Genomic DNA, 12,601 nt, shown 5'->3' on the forward strand with positions numbered 1-12,601 from the left:
ATTTGTCTGCTGCTGCTGGGACTCTGTAGGACTTCCTACATCTGTTAACTGCCCTCTAGGATGGGTGTGTGTGTGTTGACTGTTTTATTCAGTGTTGTTCTCTTTCCCAGGATGTTCCAGGATGAAACGCCATAGAACTCTCAGCAGCAGTGACAGTTCAGACGAGAGTGAGTAGAACCGGCCAACAGCTGGCAACCTCTGTATCTGTGCTTGAGGGTTTCTTCTTTGACTTGAGGGCAAGCTGTTTCATGCTTCCTTCAATGGCTAAAAAACAATGTTTCTAGGAAGTGAAGCTTGGAATACCATTTTTCTTATATGCATTTAAATTTAATTAGAATTAGGTAAGTTAGGTGGGAGAACTGGTAGCATATATATAGCATTTTGTTTTTCATTTTTCATTTATCTAAAACAACAAAAGCTAAATCTAATAATTATTTAACAGTGCTTTTCTAGAAAGGAAGAAAAGTATGAGAGTGTAAATTATAGGCCCTACAATTCTAATTGTCATTCAGGTACTAAATGTTTGACTGAATAACTCATCATTTGTAAAAGACAACAACCTTACTAATAGTGCCTGTGGAAGTGCTGAAGCATACACAGATTACTTGCTCCACAGTTTTAGTTTATCCACTTGCTTTTGCAGATACTTTTTCTCCAGGTGGACTATGAATCATGTTATTCCAAAATGTTATTTGGTATGATTACACCAGATTGAATCTCCTTAGTATTAGCCTTGTGGAAGCTTCTGTACACTGAGAGGTCACTTATAAATGTTGTTAAACTCCATTGTGAGACTTTCTTGGTTGCAATTTAACTGTCTTCTTCAGTGATATAAGATCACTGTGCTCTTCTCCATCATATCTTTCATAGTCTCTTGGATGACACTTAGCTATATGACATTTAGTTATTAGCAGGTAATAAGTCTCAGCATTTTTTTCTAATTATCTTTTGCAGGTCCTTCCACTTCCTTTAATTCTGGCTCAATGCATAGAAACAAGTCAAAAATTCCAAAAGAATTCAAGAAACCTGCTGAGGTGAGATCAGATATTCAATATTTAGACTTAAAAAAATAGACAGCTGCCTTCTGCCTGCATACCTAAACCACCCAGATCTTGGAGATGTGTGGAGTAAACTGTGTGTCAGTGATGGGCTTGTTTTCTAATGAACTTTTTTTATTTTTCAAAAAGGATCCCATTTTCTTTTCCCTTTGGGAGAACAGTTAATCTTCACACACTGATTTCATTTGGTGATGACACTTAAGTGCCTGGCTTTAGAATACAAAGCCTCCCTTAGCCAAGATGTCAAAGGGAGCCAGACTTGGAGAATTGGCAAGGACTCAAAGGTCTGGCCTGTGATTGGAAAGAGTTAAGTTGGCAAGTAGGAGGCAATGCAGGAAGGGACAGATGAGGTTGTGGATAGATAAGGGAAGGATTAGGTTGGCGATCTGGGCTGTGGGCTGTGATGGGTACTTACACATTCAGAGCACTGCCGGTCCAAGAAGAATCAGTTGTTACTTGTGACATTGATCATCTTCTGCCCCAAGGGCAGCAAAGTGCTAGTGTTGTGCTTGGACTTGATTTAGTGGATCTTACAGAGTTTTCTTTATGATAATTAAATTATGAGAAACTTAACTTGTGTATCTTACTTATACTATGAGTGGACTTACTTGTCTTCCAAGGAAAATAGAGTATATTAGTTAAATTATTGCTGCATTACAAATTATCACAAAATTAGTGGCTTAAAGCAACACACTTATTATTTCAGTTTCTGTGGGTTGGGAGTCTACACAGCATGCCTAGGTTCTGTACACAAGGTCTTTCAAGGCTGCAATCAGTGTGCTGGCTGGGCTATATTCTTGTCTAGGTTCTACTAGGGAAGAATTCACTTCCGAGGTCATTCAGGCTTTTGGAAAGATAATATGTCTTTGCAGCTGGAAGACTGAGGTCCTCAGTGTTTTGCTGGCTTTTGGTGAAGGACTACCCTCTGCTTCTAGAGGCTCTTGCCATGTGGCCTTCTCTGTACATCCTTTCAAAACATGGCAGCTTACTTTTTCAAAGCCAGCAAGGAGAGGGTCTTTTGCTCCAGTCTGCTAAGACTGAGTCTTACATGACATACCATAATCATGGCAGTGAAATCCCATCACATTTGCCACATATCATAACCTAATCAAGGGATTGGCATCCTGTCACATTAGCCATATTCTTTTGGTTAGAAGCAAGTCACAGGTTCCCCCTGCTCCCATGCAAGGTGTGATTTAGTTTGTCAGCCAAAGAGCTTTTCTCTCTCCCTTTCTCAAAAGTCACTTTTCATTTTCCACCTTTTGCCAAGGATCTTTCTGGGCACAGTACAATATCAAGAGTATATTTACATGTGTCTGTTTCATGCAGAAAAACTTAAGGAATAAAATGTACAGAGGGCGGAGCCAAGATGGCGGCATGAGTAGTTCAGTGGAAATCTCCTCCCAAAAACATATATATTTATGACAATACAATAAATACAACTATTCCAAAAGAGACACCAGTGGATACAGTACAACAGCCAGGCTACATCTACATCTGCGAGAACTCAACATCACATGAAGGGGGTAAGATACAAGCCACGGCCCGGCAGGACCCAAATGCCCCCCCCCCCCCCCCCCGAACCCACTGGGAAGAAAGGAGTCGGAATGGGGAGGGAGGGAAAGCCCAGGACTGCTAAACAACCAGCTCTAGAAATCTACACCCGGAGCACAGACACACGGTGCACGGGGTCCTGGATATTAGAGAAATGGAAAAGCAAAACCTGCAGGCAGGTCCCCGCAACCGGTGCCACTGAGACAAAAGAAAAGTGAGTACGTTTTGCAAGTCTTAAAGAGACAGGGAACCCACAGCTGTACGAAGTTTTCCCGGCACACTTAGCCAGCAACTGGGAATCCCAGGGAACTTTAGGCACCCTAATCCCCTGGGCGGCAGCACAGCTCTGAAGCCCTTCACGGCAATAAGCAGCCTGCCAGTCGTTCCCCCAACTGGCGTGGACCCCGACACACCGGCCCAGTAGTGGGAGAGCAGCAGCACACACTGGGGGCAGCAGCGCCAGAAGGGACCAGGAGTGGCATGTGTGAGCCCGCAGCAGCGGCAACCAAGCAGCTCGGCAGTGGCCTGCAGCGGCGGCAACTGATCGACCTGGGAGTGGCCCGCGTGCGCCGGCAGCCATGGAGCCAGAGGGGCCCAGAAGAGGCCTGCACAAGCTTGCAGCAGTGGCAACCAAGAGGCCCAGGAGTGGCCTGCGCGTGCCAGTGGCAGCAGAGCCAGAGGGGCATGGAAGAGGCCTGTGTGCGCCTACAGCAGTGCCACAAGGGCCTGAGTGCGGCCCACATGCGCCAGTGGCGGCAGGGTAGGAGCAGACCAGGAGCAGCCGCGCCCCCAGCAGCCGCATGGAATCCCAGCCCAACGCACAGTGGCCTGGGCCAGACCCAAAGGCCTCTGCTGGTACACACCTGCCCAGCAGGAGCACCGCTTTTGCGGGGGAGTGCACCCGGCATGCCTGCCACTTTCCGCAGGGCACTGCACTACTCTGACGGAGACCCCGCCCACAGCAGCTTATGGGATTAACCCAGTGGCTGCTCCAGGAGTGCGGGTAACCGACACAGGCAGCAGAGAAGGGCAAGGCATCCAGCAAGCAGGAAAGGACTTTCTTCTCCCAGCTGACACACACACTACCTGCCTACAGCCACCACTATCACTATGAAAATGCAGAATAATATAGTCCAGTCCAAAATAGTGCAGACAACACCTGAGAGAGGACCTGCAGAGATAGACCTAACCAGTCTCCCTGAAAAAGAATTTAAAATAAAAATCATAAACATGCTGTTGGATCTGCACAGAAATATGCAAGAGCTAAAAGAGCAACTACAGAGGGAGATTACAGAAATAAAACAATCTCTGGAAGGACTTCAAAGCAGAATGGACAGGATGCAAGAGGCGATTAATGGAATAGAAACCAGAGAAAAGGAATGCGTAGAAGCTGATGCAGAGAGAGATAAAAGGATATCCAGAAATGAAACAATATTAAGAGCACTGTGTGACCAATCCAAAAGAAACAATATCCGCACTATAGGGGTACCAGAAGAAGAAGAGAGAGAAAAAGGAATAGAAAGTGTCTTTGAAGAAATAACTGCTGAAAACTTCCCCAAAGTGGGGGAGGAAATATGTGCTCAGACTACAGAAGCACACAGAACTCCCAACAGAAGGAACCCAAAGAGGATAACATGAAGACACATAATAATTTAAATGGCAAAGATAAAGGACAAGGACAGAGTATTAAAGTCAGCCAGAGAGAGAAAAAAGGTCACCTACAAAGGAAAACCCATCAGGCTATCATCAGACTTCTCAACAGAAACCTTACAGGCCAGAAGAAAATGGCATGATATATTTAATGCAATGAAACAGAAGGGCCTTGAACGAAGGATACTGTATCCAGCACGATTATCATTTAAATATGAAGGAGGGATTAAACAATTCCCACACAAGCAAAAGTTGAGGGAATTTGCCTCCCACAAACCACCTGTATAGGGTATTTTAGAGGGACTCCTCTAGTGGGAGCACTCCTAAAAAGAGCACAGAACGAAACACCCAACATATGAAGAATAGAGGAGGAGGAATAAGAAGGGAGAGAAATAAAGAATCATCAGACAGTATTTATAATAGCTCAATAAGCGAGTTAAGTTAGATAGTAAGATAGTAAAGAAGCTAACCTTGAACCTTTGGTAACAACAGACTTAAACCCTGCAATGGCAATAAGTACATATCTTTCAATAATCACCATAAGTGTAAATGGACTGAATGCACCAATCAAAAGACACAGAGTAATATAATGGATAAAAATGCAAGACCCATCTATATACTGCTTACAAGAAACTCACCTCAAACCCAAAGACATGCACAGATTAAAAGTCAAGGAACTGAAAAATATATTTCCTACAAACCACAGGGAGAAAAAAGCAGGTGTTGCAGCACTAGTATCAGACAAAATAGACTTCAAAACAAAGAAAATAACAAGAGATGAAGAAGGACATTACATAATGATAAAGGGCTCAGTCCAACAAGAGGCTATAACCATTATAAATATATATGCACCCAATACGGGAGCAAAAAAATATGTGAAACAAATACTAACAGAACTAAAGGAGGAACTAGAATGCAATGCATTCATTTTGGGAGACTTCAGCACACTACTCACTCCAAAGGACAAGTCCACCTGAAACAAAATAAGTAAGGACACAGAGGCACTGAACAACATACTAGAACACATGGACCTAACAGACATCTACAGAACTCTACATCCAAAAGCAACAGGATACACATTCTTCTCAAGTGCACATGGAACGTTCTCCAGAATAGACCACATACTACGCCACAAAAAGAGCCTCAGTAAATTCCAAAAGATTGAAACCCTACCAACCAACTTTTCAGACCACAAAGGTATAAAATTAGAAATAAATTGTACAAAGAAAGCAAAAAGGCTCACAAACAAATGGAGGCTTAACAACATGCTTTTAAATAATCAAAGAATCAACAACCAAATTAAAATGGAGATCCAGCAATATATGAAACAAAGGACAACAACAACACAAAGCCGCAACTACTGTGGGACGCAGCAAAAGCAGTCTTAAGAGGAAAGTATATAGCAATCGAGGCATATTTAAAGAAGGAAGAACAATCCCAAATGAATAGTCTAATGTCACAATTATCGAAATTGGAAAAAGAAGAACAAATGAGGCCTAAGGTCAGCAGATGGAGGGACATAATAAAGATCAGAGAAGAAATAAATAAAATTGAGAAGAATAAAACAATAGAAAAAATCAATGAAACCAAGAGCTGGTTCTTTGAGAAAATAAAATAGGTAAGCCTCTAGCCAGACTTATTAAGATAAAAAGAGAATCAACACACAACAACAGAATCAGAAATGAGAAAGGAGAAATCATAATGGACCCACAGAAATGCAAACAATTATTAGAGAATACTATGAAAACCTATATGCTAACAAGCTGGAAAACCTAGGAGAAATGGACAACTTCCTAGAAAAATACAACTTTCCAAGACTGACCCAGAAAGAAACAGAAAATCTAAACAGACCGATTACCAGCAAAAAATTAAAGTGGTAACCAAAAAAATACCCAAGAAAAAAAACACCGGGCCAGATGGATTTACCTTGGAATTGTATCAGACATACAGAGAAAACATAATACCCATTCTCCTTGAAGTTTTCCAAAATATAGAAGAGGAGGGAATACTCCCAAACTCATTCTATGAAGCCAACACCACCCTAATACCCAAACCAGGCAAAGATCCCACCAAAAAAGAAAACTACAGACCAATATCCCTAATGAATGTAGATGCAAAAATCCTCAACAAAATATTAGCAAACAGAATTGAAAAATATATCAAAAGGATCATACACCATGACCAATTGGGATTCATCCCAGGGATGCATGGATGGTACAACATTCGAAAATCCATCAGCATCATCCACCACATCAGCAAAAAGAAGGACAAAAACCACATGCTTATCTCCATAGATACAGAAAAAGCATTCGACAAAATTCAACATCCATTCATGATAAAAACTCTCAACAAAATGGGTATAGAGGGCAAGTACCTCAACATAATAAAGGTCATATGTGATAAACCCACAGCTAACATCATACTGAACAGCGAGAAGCTGAAAGCTTTTCCTCTGATATTGGGAACAAGACAGGGATGCCCACTCTCCCCACTGTTATTCAACATAGTACTGGAGGTCCTACTCTCAGCAATTAGACAAAACAAAGAAATACAAGGAATCCAGATTGGTAAAGAAGAAGTTAAACTGTCACTATTTGCAGATGACATGATATTGTACATAAAAAACCTCAAGACTCCACTCCAAAACTACTAGAACTAATATCAGAATTCAGCAAAGTTGCAGGATACAAAATTAACACACAGAAATCTGTGGCTTTCCTATACACTAACAATTAACTAATTGAAAGAGAAATCAGGACAACAATTCCATTCACAATTGCATCAAAAAGAATAAAATACCTAGGAATAAACCTAACCAAGGAAGTGAAAGACCTCTACCCTGAAAACTATAAGACACTCTTAACAGAAATTAAAGAGGACACTAACAAATGGAAACTCATCCCATGCTCCTGGCTAGGAAGAACTAATATTGTCAAAATGGCCATCCTGCCCAAAGCAATATACAGATTCGATGCAATCCCTATCAAATTACCAACAAATTACCCTATCAATTACCAACAAATAGTTCAAAAATTCATGTGGAAACACCTAAGACCCCGAATAGCCAAAGCAATCCTGAGAAGGAAGAATAAAGTGGGGGGGATCTCATTCGCCAACTTCAAGCTCTACTACAAAGCCACAGTGATCAAGACAGTTTTGTACTGGCACAAGAACAGAGCCACAGACCAGTGGAACAGAATAGAGACCCCAGATATTAACCCAAACATTTATGGTCAATTAATATATGATAAAGGAGCCATGGACATACAATGGGGAAATGACAGTCTCTTCAACAGATGGTGCTGGTAAAACTAGACAGCTACATGTAAGAGAATGAAACTGGATCACTGTCTAATCCCATACATAGAAGTAAATCCTAAATGGATCAAAGACTTGAATGTAAGTCATGAAACCATAAAACTCTTAGAAAAAAACATAGGCAAAAATCTTTAGATATAAACATGAGTGACTTCTTCATGAACATATCTCCCGGGCAAGAGAAACAAAAGCAAAAATGAACAAGTGGGACTATATCAAGCTGAAGAGCTTCTATACATCAAAGGACACCATCAATAGAACAAAAAGGTATCCTACAGTATGGGAGAATATATTCATAAATGACAGATCCGATAAAGGGTTGACATCCAAAATATATAAAGAGCTCACGCACCTCATCGAACAAAAAGCAAATAATCCAATTAACAAATGGACAGTGGAGCTGAATAGACAGTTCTCTAAAGAAGAAATTCAGATGGCCAACAGACACATGAAAAGATGCTACACATCGCTTTTCATCAGAGAAATGCAAATTAAAACCACAGTGAGATATCACCTCACGCCAGTAGGGATCGCCACCTCCGAAAGACAAACAACAACAAACGTTGGCGAGGTTATGAAGAAAGGGGAACCCTCCTACACTGCTGGTGGGAATGTAAATTAGTTCAACCATTGTGGAAAGAGTATGGAGGTTCCTCAAAATAGAAATACCATTTGAACCAGGAATTTCACTCCTAGGAATTTACCCTAAGAATGCAGCAGCCCAGTTTGAAAAAGACAAATGCACCCCTATGTTTATTGCAGCACTGTTTACAATAGCCAGGAAATGGAAGCAACCTAAATGTCCATCAGTAGATGAATGGGTAAAGAAGATGTGGTACATATACACAATGGAATATTACTCAGCCATAAGAAAAAACAGATCCTACCATTCGCAACAACATGATTGGAGCTAGAGGGTATTATGTTGAGTGAAATAAGCCAGGTGGAGAAAGACAAGTACCAAATGATTTCACTCATATGTGGAGTATAAGAACAAAGGAAAACTGAAGGAACAAAACAGCAGCAGAATCACAGAACCCAAGAATGGACTAACAGTTACCAAAAGGAAAGGGACTGGGGAGGATGTGTGGGAAGGGAGGGATAAGGTTGGGAAAAAAAAAGAGGGCATTACAATTAGCATGTATAGTGTGTGGGGGCATGGGGAGGGCTGTGGAACACAGAGAGGACAAGTAGTGATTTTACAGCATCTTACTATGCAAATGGACAGTGACTGTGAAGGGTTATGTTTGGGGGACTTGGTGAAGGGGGAAGCCTAGTAAAGATAATGTTCTTCATGTAATTGTTGATTAATGATACCAAAATAAAAAATAAATAAAGAAGAAAACAAATCCTACCATTTGCAACAACATGGATGGATCTAGAGGATATTATGCTCAGTGAAATAAGCCAGGCAGAGAAAGACAAGTACCAAATGATTTCACTCATAAGTGGAGTATAAGAACAAAGGAAAACTGAAGGAACAAAACAGCAAGCAGCAGAATCACAGAACCCCCGAATGGACTAACAGTTGCCAAAGGGAAAGGGATGGTGGAGGATGTGTGGAAAGGGAGGGATAAGGGCAGGGAAAAAGAGAGAGGGCATTACAATTAGCATTTCTAATGTGGGGGGGAATATGGGGCGGGCTCTACAACACAGAAAAGACAAGTAGTGATTTTACAGCATCTTACTACGCTGATGGACAGTGACTATGAAGGGGTATGTGGGTGGGACGTGGTGAAAGGGGAAGCCTAGTAAACATAATGTTCTTCATGTATTTGTAGATTAATGATACCAAAATAAAATTAATAAAAATAAAATGTACATAAACAGGAGCAGAACAAATTTCCTATCTATCTAGAAGAGGCTTTAATTACAGAATGGTGATAAAGAAACCTTACTTTCCCATTTAGGACAGCAGGTCCCTGTGAGACAGGGAAAGAACAGGAGGCAGTCCCTGTCCAGTTAGAGCAAGGCCCCTGGGAAGGGCAAACAGGATGCTTACTAAGGACCTTGAGAATGTGAAACAGGAGAGACTTGCAGTTGAAACAGTGCAACAGTGTATAAGATGGTTCTCATTACTGAACGTCTGTGTTAAAAAACCATTTTTACTAACTCTAAGTCTCATAGCTCACTAGGTAAAAACAGAAATGACCTTTAGTATGATTGGCTTAAATAGTTTCTCTCCCTACTCAATGCAACAGGCATAAATCTCCTAGACCTGAGCCCAGAGATGGCAGTTTTGCCCCTCCCAGTATATGCCTGGGAGTCCTGTACCTTTACTTCTGTCAGTAGAAAAATTAAAAGCCTCTTTCTTGCTTGTCTACCTTGAGTGTTTGTGAAGTTCATTCTTCAAATCCATAAATTAGAACCCTAGCATCACTAGAACATAAAGTGACTCAAGAGCTTTGGGTCTTAAGGCCTGCTGTCTCCACGTCAGTGAGAATAGCTTTGTTGACAGGGATAAGGCACCTGGACTACTGAAAGCAAATTTTTTCATTTATATTTTCATTATTTTATAAAAGAGAGAACCTGATATTGTAGAACAAAACTAATCTTGGCATTAGAAGAGATTAATTCCATATTTTGCTTTGCTGGCTTATTTCATTTCTAAAATAATTTGTTTTGTCTTCATAACATGCACATTATCAAAGATACCTCTTATAGCCACCATTTATTGAAATTTTATATGCTAAGAGTTTTATATTTGATAATCTGATTGTTTCCCAAAATTAAGCAATTATAAGAATCTCCTTGGATGCTTCTTTCTTTGAAAAATTTTATTAAATAATTTATATCAGTATGGACTCATGTACATTTTATACTTTGGGTTATTATCCCATACTATATAATTTATTGTGCTGCTCAGATTGTTCCATAAATCAGTGAAATCATCTGTTATTTTTTCCTTTCATTCCCAGATTTCTGTTCTGATTTTTATTTTCTTCCTTCTTACTTTAGATTTATTTTGTTCTTTTTCTAGATTCTTGAGGTGGGTGCTTAGGCTATTTGAGATTTTTCCTCTTTTCTAATATAGGAGTTGTAGTGCTATTCAGGCAGAGAAAGACAAGTACCAAATGGTTTCACTCATCTCTAGAGTATAACAACAAAGCAAAAAGTGAAGGAACAAAACAGCAGCAGACTCACAGAACCTAAGAATGGACTAGCAGTTACCAAAGGAAAGGAGTTGAGGAGGGTGGGTGGGAAAGGAGGGATAAGAGGATTAAGGGGCATTATGATTAGCACACATCTTGTTAGGGGCAGGCACGGGGAAGGAAGTATAGCACAGAGAAGACAAGTAGTGACTCTACCATCTTACCATGCTGATGGACAGTGTCTGTTATGGAGTATGTGGTGGGTACTTGATAATAGGGGGGAAGGTAATAACCACAATGTTGCTCATATGAAACCTAGCATAAGATTGTATATCAATGACACCTTAATAAAAATTAAAATTTTTTAAATTAAAAAATTTTAGTGCTATAAATTTCCCTTTAAACACTGCTTTAGCTATATCCCATAAATTTTGATATTTATAGTTATCTTTTTTTTTCTCCCTTGAGATTTCCTCTTTGCCCCATGGATTACTTGGAAGTGTGTTGATTAGTTTCCAAACATTTGGAGACTTTCCTGCTATCTTGCTGTTATTTATTTCTAGTGAGTCCTTTTTTGTCTGAAAACATAGTCTGTATGGTTTTAGTTCTTTTATATTTGTCAAGGTTTGTTTTATGACCCAGGATATAGTTTATCTCCATGAACGTTTCATGGGTGTTTGAAAAGAATGCATATTCTGCTGTTGGATCCTATTGGTTGATGGTGTTCTTCTGTATGTTTCCTGATTTTCTGCCTAGTAGTCCTATCAATTGTTCGGAGAAGGCTATAGAAGTCTCCACCTGTAATTGTGGCTTTGTCTATTTCTCTTCTCAGTTTTACCAGTTTTGCTTTCTTTATTTTGAAGCTCTGTTAGGTACATACACATTTAGGATTACTATATCTTCTTGACAAATTTTTTATTAATGTCCCTCTTTGTCTTTGCTAATTTTGTTTGCTCTGGAGTCTTCACTATCTACTATCAATATAGTTTATGGCTTTTCATTCATGTTTATATGGTATATTTTTTCCATCCTTTTATTATCAATCTATATATGTGGTTATATTTGAAGTGAGTTTCTTGTAGATGATATAGTTGGGTCATTTTTTAATTCACTCTTTCAATCTGTCTTTTAATTGGCATATTTAAACCATTTATGTTTATTGTAACTCTTTGTATGGTTTGGTTTAAATCTGTCATTGTTTGCTTTCTATGTGTTCTCTCTTTTTTTTTTGTCCCCCTGTTTTATTTTTTCTCTTCCTGTTCCTGTGGATCATTACTTGAACTTTGTTTTTGTGGTACAAACTGCCTTTATTTTTTTTTTATTGAAGTATATTTGATATGCAGTCTTAATGATAGTTTCACATAAATAACACACAACATTCACCTGTATTATCAAGTCCTCAACCCCTCCATTGCAGTCACTGTCTGTCAACGTAGTAAAATGTTATAAAGTCATTAATTGTCTTCTCTGTGCTGTACTGCCTTCCCTATGACCTACCTATATTGTGATTGCTAATTCCAGTGCCCCTTAATCCCCTTCTCCCTCCCCACCCACCGTCCCCACGTACCTGCTCCCCCCCCCACCTTTGGTAACCACTAGTCCCTTCTCTGTGTCTGTGAGTCTACTGCTATGTTGACATTAACTTTTTTTTTAATTACATGTTGATTTTTCTGTAGTAGTTTTGAGTATATATCTTTGTGTAGATTTTTAGTGTTTGATTTTGGGGATCAGTCTTTAAAAGGAAGGACCTTTTATCAGTCTACTGGTCTCCACATTTTACCACTTTGAGAGAAACAGAAAATTTGCCACCATTTAGGTTTATTTATCTACCCTCCCCACCCCCCTTTTTATAATTGTCTTAAATATTTTTTCTACATGCATTGAGAACTATATTAGGCAATGTTGTACTACTTCCCTCAATCAGAAAAC

At 39.7% G+C, this 12,601-nt stretch overlaps 1 protein-coding gene across 3 annotated transcripts in view; it reads left to right on the forward strand.

Moving 5' to 3' along the window:
* JADE3 (jade family PHD finger 3) overlaps nt 1–12,601 on the forward strand; it is a 192,951-nt gene that overhangs the window by 92,783 nt on the left and 87,567 nt on the right. For 2 of the 3 annotated variants that reach the window (XM_036996398.2, XM_036996397.2), the window contains 2 exons: nt 111–167; nt 955–1,034. The exons of the other annotated variant lie outside the window; for it this stretch is intronic. In XM_036996398.2, coding sequence (XP_036852293.2) covers nt 122–167; nt 955–1,034 — 126 coding nt within the window. In that variant the 5' untranslated portion in view covers nt 111–121. The remainder of the gene's footprint in view (nt 1–110; nt 168–954; nt 1,035–12,601) is intronic. 3 annotated transcript variants of the gene reach the window in all.

The sequence above is a fragment of the Manis javanica genome, chromosome X, assembly GCF_040802235.1.
Source record: "Manis javanica isolate MJ-LG chromosome X, MJ_LKY, whole genome shotgun sequence".
Lineage (NCBI taxonomy): Eukaryota > Metazoa > Chordata > Mammalia > Pholidota > Manidae > Manis > Manis javanica.